The sequence below is a fragment of the Cydia splendana genome, chromosome 5, assembly GCF_910591565.1.
Source record: "Cydia splendana chromosome 5, ilCydSple1.2, whole genome shotgun sequence".
Classification (NCBI taxonomy): domain Eukaryota; kingdom Metazoa; phylum Arthropoda; class Insecta; order Lepidoptera; family Tortricidae; genus Cydia; species Cydia splendana.
The window spans coordinates 7,977,453-7,991,108 of record NC_085964.1 but is presented as its reverse complement, the minus strand read 5'-3'; the positions used below and the strand labels follow the sequence as shown (position 1 = coordinate 7,991,108).

The 13,656-nt window shown below is 33.0% G+C and overlaps 1 protein-coding gene across 1 annotated transcript in view; it reads right to left on the bottom strand.

The window, feature by feature from the left end:
- The window catches only part of LOC134790383 (hydrocephalus-inducing protein-like), a 131,374-nt gene that overhangs the window by 89,547 nt on the left and 28,171 nt on the right, over positions 1-13,656 (bottom strand). Inside the window, 9 exon segments of the mRNA XM_063761152.1 lie at positions 2,208-2,253; positions 3,362-3,527; positions 3,726-3,958; positions 6,267-6,430; positions 11,129-11,329; positions 12,342-12,479; positions 12,755-12,873; positions 12,957-13,010; positions 13,107-13,256. Coding sequence (XP_063617222.1) covers positions 2,208-2,253; positions 3,362-3,527; positions 3,726-3,958; positions 6,267-6,430; positions 11,129-11,329; positions 12,342-12,479; positions 12,755-12,873; positions 12,957-13,010; positions 13,107-13,256 — 1,271 coding nt within the window.

Genomic DNA, 13,656 nt, shown 5'->3' with positions numbered 1-13,656 from the left:
ATACTTGCAGAACTTTATCTCCATTATTTATACTTTTTATTCAACGCTGAACACAGCCCTCCGCGCCTCATTTTCGGGAAACGCGCGTGGCGTGAAAAAGCGATTACGTAACATTAAATATAATTTTAAAGGTATTAAATCTTCATTGAAAAATTAAAAAAATATATGGTGTATTGAACACATGTCAACAAAAGTACTAGTTGTAGAAATTTATCTTAAAGTTATTTTAACAACAAGTTAGGCAATTATTAATTAACAAAATTATCTCGAACTTCCTTCTTTATTGAAAACGAAAAAAAATGTATAAATAACTATCGTAAAATTATTTCGCTCTTTAGAGACCTTTTCATATACATGCTTAATAAGATCACATTATAAAAGTTTTAATAAAGTTAATACTTTGCTTAAAATAAGTTTTATAATAACATAGAAAATTGTCAAAAATCGAAAAATCAAGGTAAAATTGTAAAACTTAGAACAACATTATAACCAAACTATTAATTTTTTTAGAACTTTTATAACGTGATCTTATTAAGAATGTATATGAGAAGAGCTCTAAAAGGCGACAAAATTTTACGATAGTTATTATACATTTTTTTCCTTTTCAATAAAGAAGGAAGTTTGAGAAAATATTGTTAATTAACAATTGCCTAACTTGTTGAATAAATAACTTTAAGATATATTTCTACAAGTATTACATTTGTTGACATGTTTTAAATACACGATTTTTTTTTAAATTTTTGAATGAATATTTAATGCATTTAAAATTATATTTAATGTTAGAAATCGCTTTTTCACGCCACGCGCGTTTCCCGAAAATGAGGCGCGGAGGGCTGTGTTCAGCGTTGAATAAAAAGTTTAAATAATGGAGATACAGTTCTGCAAGTATAGAATGTTTTATTGGAAATATCCTCCTCTTTTATAATATTAATTTTAGTTTCTTAAATATTAATACTTTTTGAGATATTGGAGAAATAAAAAATAACTACTTTTCCCCCCCTTTTTTTGTTTATAACTTTTGATATTTTTTGTGTGCTAATACACGCTTCGAATACATTTTTTTAGGCATCATGACGAATCTAATGAGGTATCACGCATGTTTTTAGGAGTAGTATCTCTATTTTTCACCGTTTTCAGGATCTCGAACAGACTGTGAACACAGCCCTCCGCGCCTCATTTTCGGGAAAAGCGCGCGGCGTGAAAAAGCGATAACGTAACATTAAATATAATTGTAACTGCATTAAATATTCATTCAAAAATTTAAAAAAAAGTCGTGTATTTAAAACATGTCAACAAATGTAATACTTGTAGAAATTAATCTCAAAATTATTTTTTCAACAAGTTAGCCAATTGTTAATTAGCAAAATTTTCTCAAACTTCCTTCTTTATTGAAAACGATAAAAAATGTATAAATAACTATCGTAAAATTTTGTCGCTTTCAAGAGCCCTTCTCATATACATGTTTAATTAGATCACGTTATAAAAGTTCTCAAAAAATTTATAGTTTGGTTATAATATTGTTTTATATTTTACAATTTTACCTTGATTTTTCGTTTTTGGTCAATTTTCTATGTTATTCTAAAACTTATTTTAAGCAAAGTATTAACTTTATGAAAACTTTTACAATGTGATCTTATTAAGCATGTATATGAGAAGAGTTTTAGAAAGCGAGAAAATTTTACGATAGTTATTTATACATTTTTTTCGTTTTCAATAAAGAAGGAATTTCTAGAAAATTTAGTTCATTAACAATTGCCTAACTTGTTGAAAAAATAACTTTAAGATAAATTATTACATGTGTTAAAGTATTACATGTGTAGACATGTTTTAAATACACCATATTTTTTTTTAATTTTCAATAAATATTTAATACCTTTAAAATTATGTTTAATGTTACGTAATCGTTTTTTCACGCCGCGCGCGTTTCTCTAAAATGAGGCGCGGAGGGCTGTGTTCGGCGTTGAATAAAAAGTATAAATAATGGCGATACAGTTCTGCAAGTATGGAATGTTTGATTGGAAATATCCTCCTCTTTTATAATATTAATTTTGGTTTCTTAAAAATTAATACTTTTTGATATTGGGGAAATAAAAAATAAATACTTTTCCCCCCCTTTTTTTGTTTATAACTTTTGATATTTTTTGTGTGCTAATACACGCTTCGAATACATTTTTGTAGACATCATGACGAATCTAATTAGGTATCACACGTATTTTTAGGAGTAGTATCTTTATTTTTCACCGTTTTCAGGATCTCGAACAGACTATTAGTTTACAACCAATAGGGGATATTACTGCAATGTTCTGCCGCCAGAGTGCAGCAGTAAATTCATAGACTAACTTATACATACTGTGCCTTAAACTGTTATTTGACAATTTTTCACAGACAATAAAATATTACATTGATGCATCAAGCAAGGCGGTTTGTTAACAAGGGCCTACCGGTAAACGCGAAAATCTAAATTTAGTTATCTGTCTCTTTATCGCTCGAATATGCAAGAGTGATAGAGAGGCAGAAACCGAACTTTCGATTGTCGTGTTTCACGGTAGGCCATGTGATTGACGTAGTGACGCATGATGTGTCATTGATGTTTGTTTGCTGTATGTGCTAGTTGTGCCACCTACGCAGAGCTTTGCCTAATATTCCCTAATATTATTTATTCCTTTATAAAGATAAATATTTGCAACAATAGGTACTAAATTGTTATTGAATGTATATTATAAATGTCACAAAAACTAATCTTCCACCTAATAATTTTAGGTACAATATCTGGGAGACCGAGCTTTGCTCGTAAATCATATAATAACTCAAAAATGCGCGTTTTCCCAAAGATAAGCTAGATCGATTGTTCGCCCCCGAAAACCCCCATATAGTAAATTTCATCGAAATCGTTAGAGCCGTTTCGCCGTTTCGAATAAATATATTATACAAGAATTGCTTTTAAAGCTTGCTATACATGAATAAAAAAAATAAAGGTATAATAAAGGGGTCGTCCAGAAATCATGTGATCGTTTAGAGGGGGGTGGGGGTTAGAAAAATATCACGAATGATCACGATGGGGGAGGGGGGTCAGAGCAGATATCACGTGTAATTTTTTTTTCAAAGCGGGAAAGGTTAAAACAACAATATTATATACTCAATAATTTAATTAGATCAAATAATCCGCTCTATTTTATATGCGTTTACCCAAAAAAAACATTCTATAATTATCACGTGATCTTGTGGCAGGGGAGGGGGGTTGCGTTAAAATCATCAAATATCACCAAGGGGGAGAGGGAGTCAATAATAGGACAAATATGATCACATGATTTCTGGACGACCCCAAAGAGATGAATATACACTTTTAACTTTTCAATTATACATACCCAGTCTTCTCCAAAAACTTTTTCCTTCTTGTTTCCAAACCATGGGTGACATATAGAGATCTAAACTCCGGATTTAAGCTTTCATAATCCTCGCCGTCCATTTCATCAATTTCTTTTACGATCTCGACTATCTCCGCCTCCCCATATACTTTCTCCACTGGTCTAGAAAATTATACAGTCAATATGTACAATTTGGTATACATACAAATTGTTAGGTAGATACTCTGGTAGTTCCGAAAATCACTCATAACTCACGACAATCGATAATGCTACGGACTTACCCGAATATGGTTTTATTTGACATTTAAGAAAAAACGGAACTTCTTCATATTTTCTTTTATTATAAGAAGGAATACTTACTCATCTAACAATTCATTTTCATGTTGAGTTTCTTCATATGCTTGCGCCCAATTGCTAAATTCTGATTGACATAGTATCAAGTGTATGTTCTGTATGCAGTGCTTGCTTTTAATAACTGTTGTAAGCGCTATCGCTGGCTGGTTGAATGTAAAACTCTTTAATGAGTCTACGACAAACCCTCGATTGAATTTCGGCAGAGCAAAGAAGTCTGCCAGTAGCTCTAGTGTTAAGTCCTTTGAAAAACATTAAGATGTTAAGTATAATATTCTGTACCTATTCTGCACTTGTATTATACCAGTCAGTAACTCAGTACATAGTGTACACAGGTACACACATGGATAACACAATGCAGGCGCTTCATCACATGGTCTTGATGATATATATTTTCACATACTTGGTTTTACGATAGCGACTGCCTGAACTCGATAGCAGTCCATCTAGCTCGCACAGATGTATTGGTGCGATCGAGTTAACGCAGTCGCTATAGCATAAACGTCAAATGTCATCTCATGGTAGCCGTGCCGTCCCCGACAGAGTGGAGCAATAGAAGGTTATGGTGTTACAGTAGCGACCAAAAGTATTTTGACAATGATAATAACTTTGGTATTGTATGAAACAGATTAGTGTTTTCAAATGTAGTTATGATATTTTAATGATTAATCAATGGCTTAAAAGCTCCTTGAAACACGTAAAAAGCTTAGTTTCATCGAATAAAAATATAAACTTGGCACCAAAAAATGACAATTAACTGGTTCAAAAGTATTTTGACACGGTTCTTTTTTACAATTTTTTTGAGAACAGAGTTGCAGAATTTAAATATTTTGGAAGTAATTACATCTGAATACTTCTCTTAATATGCCAAACATAAAGCATATTCGAACGATTTCAAGCAAGCTGGTGCGGCTGCAATTTAGAAAGATAAGTAGCAAGCTGAGGGTTCGCGGACTTTTGGTGTATCACTGCATCTGATTTCTGTATTCGATTGCTATGGAATAAGCAGTTCAAGGCTCGAAACTGCATCACAAATAAAGAAACGGTTGTCCTCGAAAAACTACTTCTATAACTGATCGTGTAATAAAAAAGATTTCAGTTGAACACCCATGGAAGCGTACCGTAACAATTAAAAATTAACTAAAAAAAAAACTATAACGTAAAGGTTGTTGTTTTTACTATTAAACTACTCTTAATAGAGCATGGATTACATGATCGACGCCCATTAAAAAAATATACATATTTCAGCAAAGAATAAGGTATCCCAATTAGCATTCGCGATTCGTGACAAGTTGTGGACAAGTTCCGATTGTTCAAAAACTTTATGGAGTGACGAAATCAAGTTTAATTTAATGTCGTCGGATGGTATCAAGTATGTGCGTCGTCCTAATAACAAAAGACACGTTGTGCGATACCAGGTACCCACCCAGTCTAGCCTGGTGGCATTGGTGGCCCTAACGTAATGACTTGGCGATATTTTTCTCGCCATGGAGTCGGGCCTCTCGTACGAATTGATGGGATAATGGATCGATATGTATATGAAAATTTACTCTATACACAAATGATACCATATACAAAAGAAAATATGCCACTTCGCTGGGTTTTTCAGCATGATAACGACCTCAAACACAAATCCGGTCATGTAAAGGCTTCTTTAATGCAAAAAAATCTAGGTTTTTGAGTGGCCTAGTCAAGGTACTGAACTGAATGCTATAGAGCTTTTATAGAAAGCGTGGGATCGTCCAGTGTGAGGTGCAGAAGTAATTCAAACAATGGGGTTTTTTCCAAGGTCTTCAGTCAGAATGGGCGAACATACTATTTGATCATATACAGAAGTTAGGGGACTCTATGCCGTCTCGATTTACTGCTGTGAGGAAGGCCAGAGGATATGCCATTAAATATTAATGAAATGTTTTTTTTTAACCGTCTTGCCAGTTCAGCAAAAGCATTTCATTAAAGTGTCAAAATACTTTTGATCTACCTGTAGCGCAAATTATCAGTTTTAATTCTAAGTCTGTTGTTTAGTTTTAGTAATCTAAGTAGAAACGTAACAAATGAAGGGTGAATAAGATATGATCGTAACGTAATGTTTAAATATATACCCTATTCATAAACATATTGAAAGAAGTTCGTTTGTCAAAATACTTTTGATAGCTACTGTATATGGCCGATTTTGATGATTATCACGTACATATGTAGTAAACATGTAATAAACATTCTCACTTAAATATTGTAGTTAAATAATTTGTTAAGCAGACTTGCGCGATCTCCATGCCGATAACTGGCAGGAGATGGCAAAGGATCGAGACAATTGGCGTGTACTCGTGTCGGAGGCAAAGACTCATTTTGGGTCGCTGCGCCATTAAGTAGTAGTAGTAGTAGTAGTAGTAGTAAATAATTTGTTAGAATGTTGGTTTTTTTTTATGTATATTTTTTTGAGTTTATTACTCGGTTGATTGTAATTATATTTTAGTTGCAGATGTTGGTCCTATTGGATTCTAGATATCAGATGGCGGGCTGATGAGGCCAAATAATCTATAAAATACTAACCAGTTGAAACATCGTCGAAGATCCCATTGCTTCCGCTACATTGCCCTCTTTCTTTTTTTTATCAACAGCTTTTGACCGAGGTGTAGTCATGTTTTTACTGTTCGTTAAGGCTCGAAACTTTGTTAACATCATTTCAAATTCATCTTCCGTTTCACCACCTATGTCTAGATATACAGTTCAAATATATTTTAGGACCAATTATAAATTTAGAAGTGGAAAAATTACTGTCTCGGTTGAGACTTGAACTCACGGCCTCTGGATCGATACTCCAGCGCCCTGCCATCTGAGCCGCCAAAATCTCATCCAAGCCAATCTTTCCACCATATGGGTCTAGGGGACCCTAACGACATCTACCGTAAGAGCGTTACACTTCTTAAACGGCTACCGGAGTTCCAAGTCATATTGGAAATTCACCAGTTACGATGTAGTACCCATACTAATATAATTTTAACAAGCTGAAACGTCTGCGAACGATGCTATTAAGCTTAGAATAAATTTAAGAGAGGACAATTTTGAAATACATTTTAATATTGTCGGTACACTTGTATTGGTTCCGAATAACACAATATTTCAGCTATACTCGTAAGTTTTAACATAAATAGGGTAATAGGCCTGTTGCAAGTAGCAAAGAATCACGGAAATAATGGTTTCAAAGAAACATATATGTTAATATGATTCTAAAAAATGGCCCAATCTCAGTATATGTAAACTGAAGGATTATTAATATATTCAATAAAATAAAACTGCAAAATTCTCCAATCGGCCATTATTACTGAAACGCCAATCAGAAGCGTTCCAAACAGTGACGTCATCAATCTATAACATATTTCTTAGAGCAACATAGACAACCTCATTGACCGAAATCCATACGTTCTCACCAAAGAGTTCGAAGGTGCAAAAAAAATGTTATTTCGCCACTAAACATTTATTACGTCCAAAAAATATTATTACACGATATAAAGGAGATATCTATTTGTTATTATCTAAATAAAATGCTAAATAATACGATATTTCACAAACAAACTTTTTTAATTATTTGGCTGAATGGAACTATCATTGCCATGTTGGCTGTCGTAACTAGAAAAAATGAAAAATTAAAAAGTAAAACCGGCGTTCGGTGATTTTCACTCAAAATTTACACGGATCGAAATAATTCATCTTAAACTGCAACCGTGTGAGAGTTTTTGTCTAAAATGAGTTATTGTGATAAATTTTTGTAATGTATTTATCATCCCTAATCGTAATATATGGTGCTGAAATAACAATATCATTCGGATTTAAGGGAAATTCGTAACTGTAAGTATGTAAACAATGTCTACCACCCTACCACCAACTAAATAGTGACGTCACAAATGTCGTGCGAGGCATTTTCGCGCGAGTTTTAAACTAGCTATAATAAAATGCAATTATTTATGTTAAATCTTATGAGTATAGCTGAAATATTGTGTTTTTCGGAACCAATACAAGTGTACCGACAATAATAAAAGGGATTTCAAAATTTGTCATCAGGCCTATTGCGTCAGTTTACCGTCCGGTGTCAGTTTCCGTCCACTTGACGGATTAGTAAATAATACATTTCATTTATAATTTGCTACTTGCGAAATATAATTTTTATGTAGATAGATAAATTGTTTAGATATTAAAGATTGTAAGTCCAAATTTGTTCAGCAATGAAGGTTTATATTCAAATTTCGTCAAGTGGTCGAAAACTAGAGCCGGACGAAAACTAGCGCAATGACCCTAATTTCATTTTTTATAGCTACTTTAAACCTCGCGCGAAAACGCGTCGCGGTCGTTTGTGACGTCACGGTTTAGTTGATGGTAGTGTGGTAGATATTGTTTACATGAGTACTTTACACACGAATATATTACTTTACATAGGTACTTACAGTTACGAATTTTCCCTTGAACCTGAATGATATTGTTAATTCAGCACATTAGCGATTATAATAAATAGGTACATTACAAAAATTAATCACGATAACTCATTTTATACACAAACTCTCACACGGTTGTTATAGATACATGTAAATTTTGAGTGAAAATACTGGGCCGGCGTATTTTTTATTTTATTTTTTCTGTTTACGACTGGCAACATGGCAATGATAGTTCCATTCAGCCAATTAATTAAAAAAGATTTTTAGTGAAATATCGTATTATGTAGCAATATCTATACCTATGTATAATAACAAATAAATATTTACTTAATATCGTGTAATAATATTTTTTAGACGTAATTAATAAATGTTTAATGCCGAATTTTTTTTAAACCTCGCAACTCTTTGGTGAGAACGTACCTGTGGATTACGGTCAATGAGGCTGACTATGCTGCTCAAAGAAATATGTCATGGATTGATGACGTCACGGCTTGAGGCACAGAGGCAGAGAGAATTTCGCACTTTTATTTTATTGAATATATTAATAATCCTAATGTTTATACTGAGATTGGGCCATTTTTAGAATCATATTACCATATATTTTTCTTTAAACCATTATTTCCATGATTCTTTGTTACTGTCATCAGGCCAATTTCCCAAAATTAAAAAAACGTATATGATAAACTCATAATTTGTTTAGAAACATACAAATTATACATCCAATACATTATAAATAGGTACGAAAGAAACTTTCAGTGTGTTACCTTTTTGAAAGCCACTTCCTAAATACACCAATAGATCGTTTAATTAGGAAGGGCTGAACGTCTATGAAAATGCTGACAATATCAATACATATTAGACTACACACATTTCCCAAATAATTACATTATTATCATAGAATTAACACTGGCAGTCTAAAACCTATGTTTTTATTTTATTTATATTTATCTGCCTCAAGAATCACTCTTTTTATAGGTGAAAACCGCATGGAAATCTGTTTTTCAGTTTATCGCTAATAGCTAGTTTGTTAGTGCATGACACCTTGCACTTTGTGACTATGCGCTGAAACTTGGCACAGTTGATTCTCAGCTGGTCATGAGCAGATACAGACCAGGAGACCTCGAGAGCCACGTCTCATTTAGTGGGGGGGAGGGGGGGAAGATCGACGCCGCCGCGCTTCACTTGGAGCAACATTTCTCGAAAACTCTACCTATTAGGGCATGTGATATATCATTTTCGGATAAATTAAGGATGAGGAATTTATTTTTGGAACCAAAACAATGCACTTTCTAACAAAAAAAAACATAAAGTAGAAAAGACATAAAAACGTATCTTGGATTTTTTCATAATTACCAATTTTTTTTTAAAGTGTAGCTGGAATCTGAAAACAAAAAATACAGTCGTAAAGCTACACTTATTACGTTTAAGAAAATATATAGTTTATTATACAAAACTGTTGATAAATGGGAGATAAAAAATAATATTAAGCGTGGGTCAGAGTGATCTCAATACAAAATATTATGAATGTGGGAAAGTTACTTATAATTTGTTCTACAATCGTTTATTTTTCTTGTTTTTCGTAAATAACTCGTAAACGGTAGCCCACAGCAAAAAAATATCTTTTACGTAAATAATCTGTTTCAGATTTCTTATAAAATAAGTGCTACTTTTTTTCGCTAAGATCAATATTAAAAAAGAATATTGAAGGGAGAAAATAAATACTAAGGTCCCCTTTTTTAGTCATTCGTAAATAACTCGTAAAGGATGGCCAATAGCAAAAAATATTTTAATACATGAATAATTAGCATAAAATTTCCTACAAAAAAGGTTATTCAAACTTTTTCGCTAGAATCAATATTTAAAAAGGGGACCTTAGAATTTATTTTCTCTCTTTAATATCGTTTTTAATATTGATCCTAGCGAAAAAGTTTGAATGACCTTTTTTGTAGGAAAATTTATGTTAATTTTTCATGTACTAAAAAATTTTTTGCTATTGGCCATCGTTTACGAGTTATTTACGAATGACTAAAAAAGGGGACCTAAATATTTATTTTCTCCCTTCAATATTTTTTTTAATATTGATGGTAGCGAAAAAAAGTAGCACTTATTTTATAAGAAATCTGAAACAGATTATTTACGTAAAAGATAATTTTTTGCTGTGGGCTACCGTTTACGAGTTATTTACGAATAACAAGAAAAATAAACGATTGTAGAACAAATTATAAGTAACTTTCCCACATTCATAATATTTTGTATTGAGATCACTCTGACCCACGCTTAATATTATTCTTTTATCTCCCATTTATCAACAGTTTTGTATAATATATATTTAACTATATATTTTCTTAAACGTAATAAGTGTAGCTTTACGACTGTATTTTTTGTTTTCAGATTCCTGCTACACTTTAAAAAAAAATTGGTAATTTGGAAAAAATCAAAAATACGTTTTTTAGTCTTTTCTACTTTATGTTTTTTTTTTTTTGTTAGAAAGTGCATTGTTTTTGTTCCAAAACTAGATTCCTCATCCTTAATTTATCCGAAAATGATATATTACATGCCCTAATAGGTATAGTTTTAGAGAAATGTTGCTCCAAGTGAAGCGCGGCAGCGTCGAACTTCCCCCCCCCACCCCCCACTAAATGAGAGGTGGCTCTCGACGTCTACCGGTCTGTTTCTGCTCAAGACCAGCTAACAATCAACTGTGCCAAGTTTCAGCGCATAGTCTCAAAGTGCAAGGTCCCCATACAACGGTGTGCAGTAACAAACCAGCTATAATATACAAACACACAAACAGAGAGACAGACGCGGTGGGAGACTTTATTTTATAAGGTGTTAGTGATAAGTGATTTAGAAATCAAACAGTCATATAAACATATCAAAAATGCAATACAAAAGATGTACCGCAACAAAATAAAAATACAACAAACAGACTTTAAAAAAAAACATTAGAAAGTTAAAAAGAAATAGCTATAAGTAGGTACACACCTGCTTGTTCGTTTTGTATTTCATCGTCTTTCGTACTACTTCTTGTATATATATCGAATGCTTCGTCCATAGCACTTTTAATTATTATTTTGGCTTCAGTATCAAGACAGCATAATGCTTCTACCATACACATGTCAATGTTAACTGTCGGTATGCCTAATCTCATACCAATCGTGTATGCAATTTCTTGTGATTGTAATTCTAAAATTTTAAATGCATTAAAAAAGGATAGAAAAGGTAGTACTTTATAATAAATAACTAATAAGTATCTAGAGTTAGACCAAGAAAAGTCTGCAGCGATTTTGATAGCCCACTTAGTGCAAGTGTTATTTTAAACGTCAAACTTCTGTGAAATTATGACGTATAGATGGTCAAGCAAATCTTGTCAGTACAAAAAGGCGCGAAATTCAAATTTTCTATGGGATGATATCCTTTCGCGCCTACATTTTTCAAATTTGCCGCCTTTTTCTACTGACAAGATCTGCTTGACCCAGTATATGAATAACAGTTGCACTGCGTGGGCTATCAAAATCGCTGCAGACTTTTCTTGGTCTAACTCTAGTAAGACTATTAAATCTTAAGTAAAACTTTTATTCAAGTAGACCATGGGTTCGAGGTCTTTCCATACCTATATTATGTATGAAAAATCATTTATTACTAGTTTTAATTATAGCAAAAACATCGTCCGTGATGAAACCTGCATACGACTGCAAAGAAATTTAAAAGCGTGTGTAAAGTCCGAGACCGCATTAAGCAAGCTTAATAGTGAGGTGTCTCTATGTAGTACATGAGTGCCTTAACTGCCTATTAAAGTGCTTAGCCCTGGCTTAGCCTATAGTCCCCACACTATCGCTTGCTGAATGCGGTCTCGGACTTTACACACGCTTTTAAATTTCTCCACCCTCCTCTAATAGGTCTCCACCTGTGCTCAGCATTAGAACATGCTGGTGGACGGTAGTTTACCTGTTACAGTGAGAAGCAGAAGTTCCTAAGCGGGCAAGGTGTTCAAAATTACCTTGACACGCTCTTATTCTCTTAACAATAAAGTCACGTCAAGATCTATTTGAACACATTGCCCGCTTAACAACTACTGCTTGACTGTAGGTCATTTCATTCTGAATACGTCAGCACGTCACCCGCCTAGCTACTTCTGTTGCTGACTGTATAAACAGAGAAGTTCACTATATATGATTTATTACCATAACTGACATACCTTCACCCGGAGAGCCATGAACAAAAACAATGAGTCCTTTGGATCGTACTTCGTTTTCGTTACTGGGACTGTGATCAAATGCTTCCAAGCATTCTTTTAGTGGATCTCTGCCGTTATCTTTTAATGCTTTTATTTCGTCTTTAAAAAAACAATAATATTTATTGTATGGTTATGGGTGGGGATTACAAAGGTGGTACAAATGATTGATGTTCTCCATATCCTGCCTTACAAAGGCGTACAATATTTGGTAAGTTGTCTTAGAACTAAATACAATTTTACACTTCAATAACACTTTTAACAATAAACTACTGAACTTAAACAAACATAGTAAGGGTAAAAAATATTTTAGTATAGTTTCATATACAATTAGACATGTGACAGTGATGTATGTATTTTATTTTAAATGTAAGTACCTGCTATAATTTCGATTTCAGATCTAAATTTTCTTTGTACAATTTCTGTGACCTGTTTGGGCGATATACTCGTATTTTGTTTTCCTGTTTTGGGCGTTTTGGGCGTTTTAGGGGGCTTCCTGGGTGAAACGTACATAAATTAATATTAAATATGTAAAGTAATTAAAATGAGGAAACCTAGTATTAATTACATGTTACATACTTAGTCGCAGCAGATGCTGTTTTTCCTCTAGCAATTGCTTCCGCCTCCATTTGACTAAATACATTAAAAGACCATTAATATTCACAATAGGTATTACAGATTTAGTAACACAGTACAAGAGTTATTTATTATATGAATGAAAACTTATACTTCTTAACGCGTTCTTTAAATTGACTATAGAAGTCAATTATTTCGTTGTGCATGCCAGCGCCAGGCGTTATTGCAGGAACAAGCATTTCTTCCGGTTTGTTGTAGTATCTATATAACAATTGATACATTTCTTCCTCTGTAGTCCAGATTCTGGATAAGAAAAAGAAACCTTGTTCGAAAATAGACCAAATATTACATAGGTAAGTACATTTGATACAATTTTCCCGAAAGTTGTCAACCGCAGTTAATAATGATACAGGGTGTAAATTTAGTCACCTGCAATAATTTACTGGGTGAATATACAATAATTGTATATTCACCTATTATAGGTCATACATACTGAGCAACTTTTATTATGGGACGAATTACACATTGACATTTTGGCTGGTTGATGTTGATATTTTGTATGGGAGAATCAATGTTTTTTATCGCGATTTCGTAACTTTTCTTATAGTAAAAGTTGCTCAGTATGAGATATATATTCATATTCATCCTGTATAGTATTTAATTTAGTATATAAACTCGGAGACTTTAACCATAATAAAGCAAA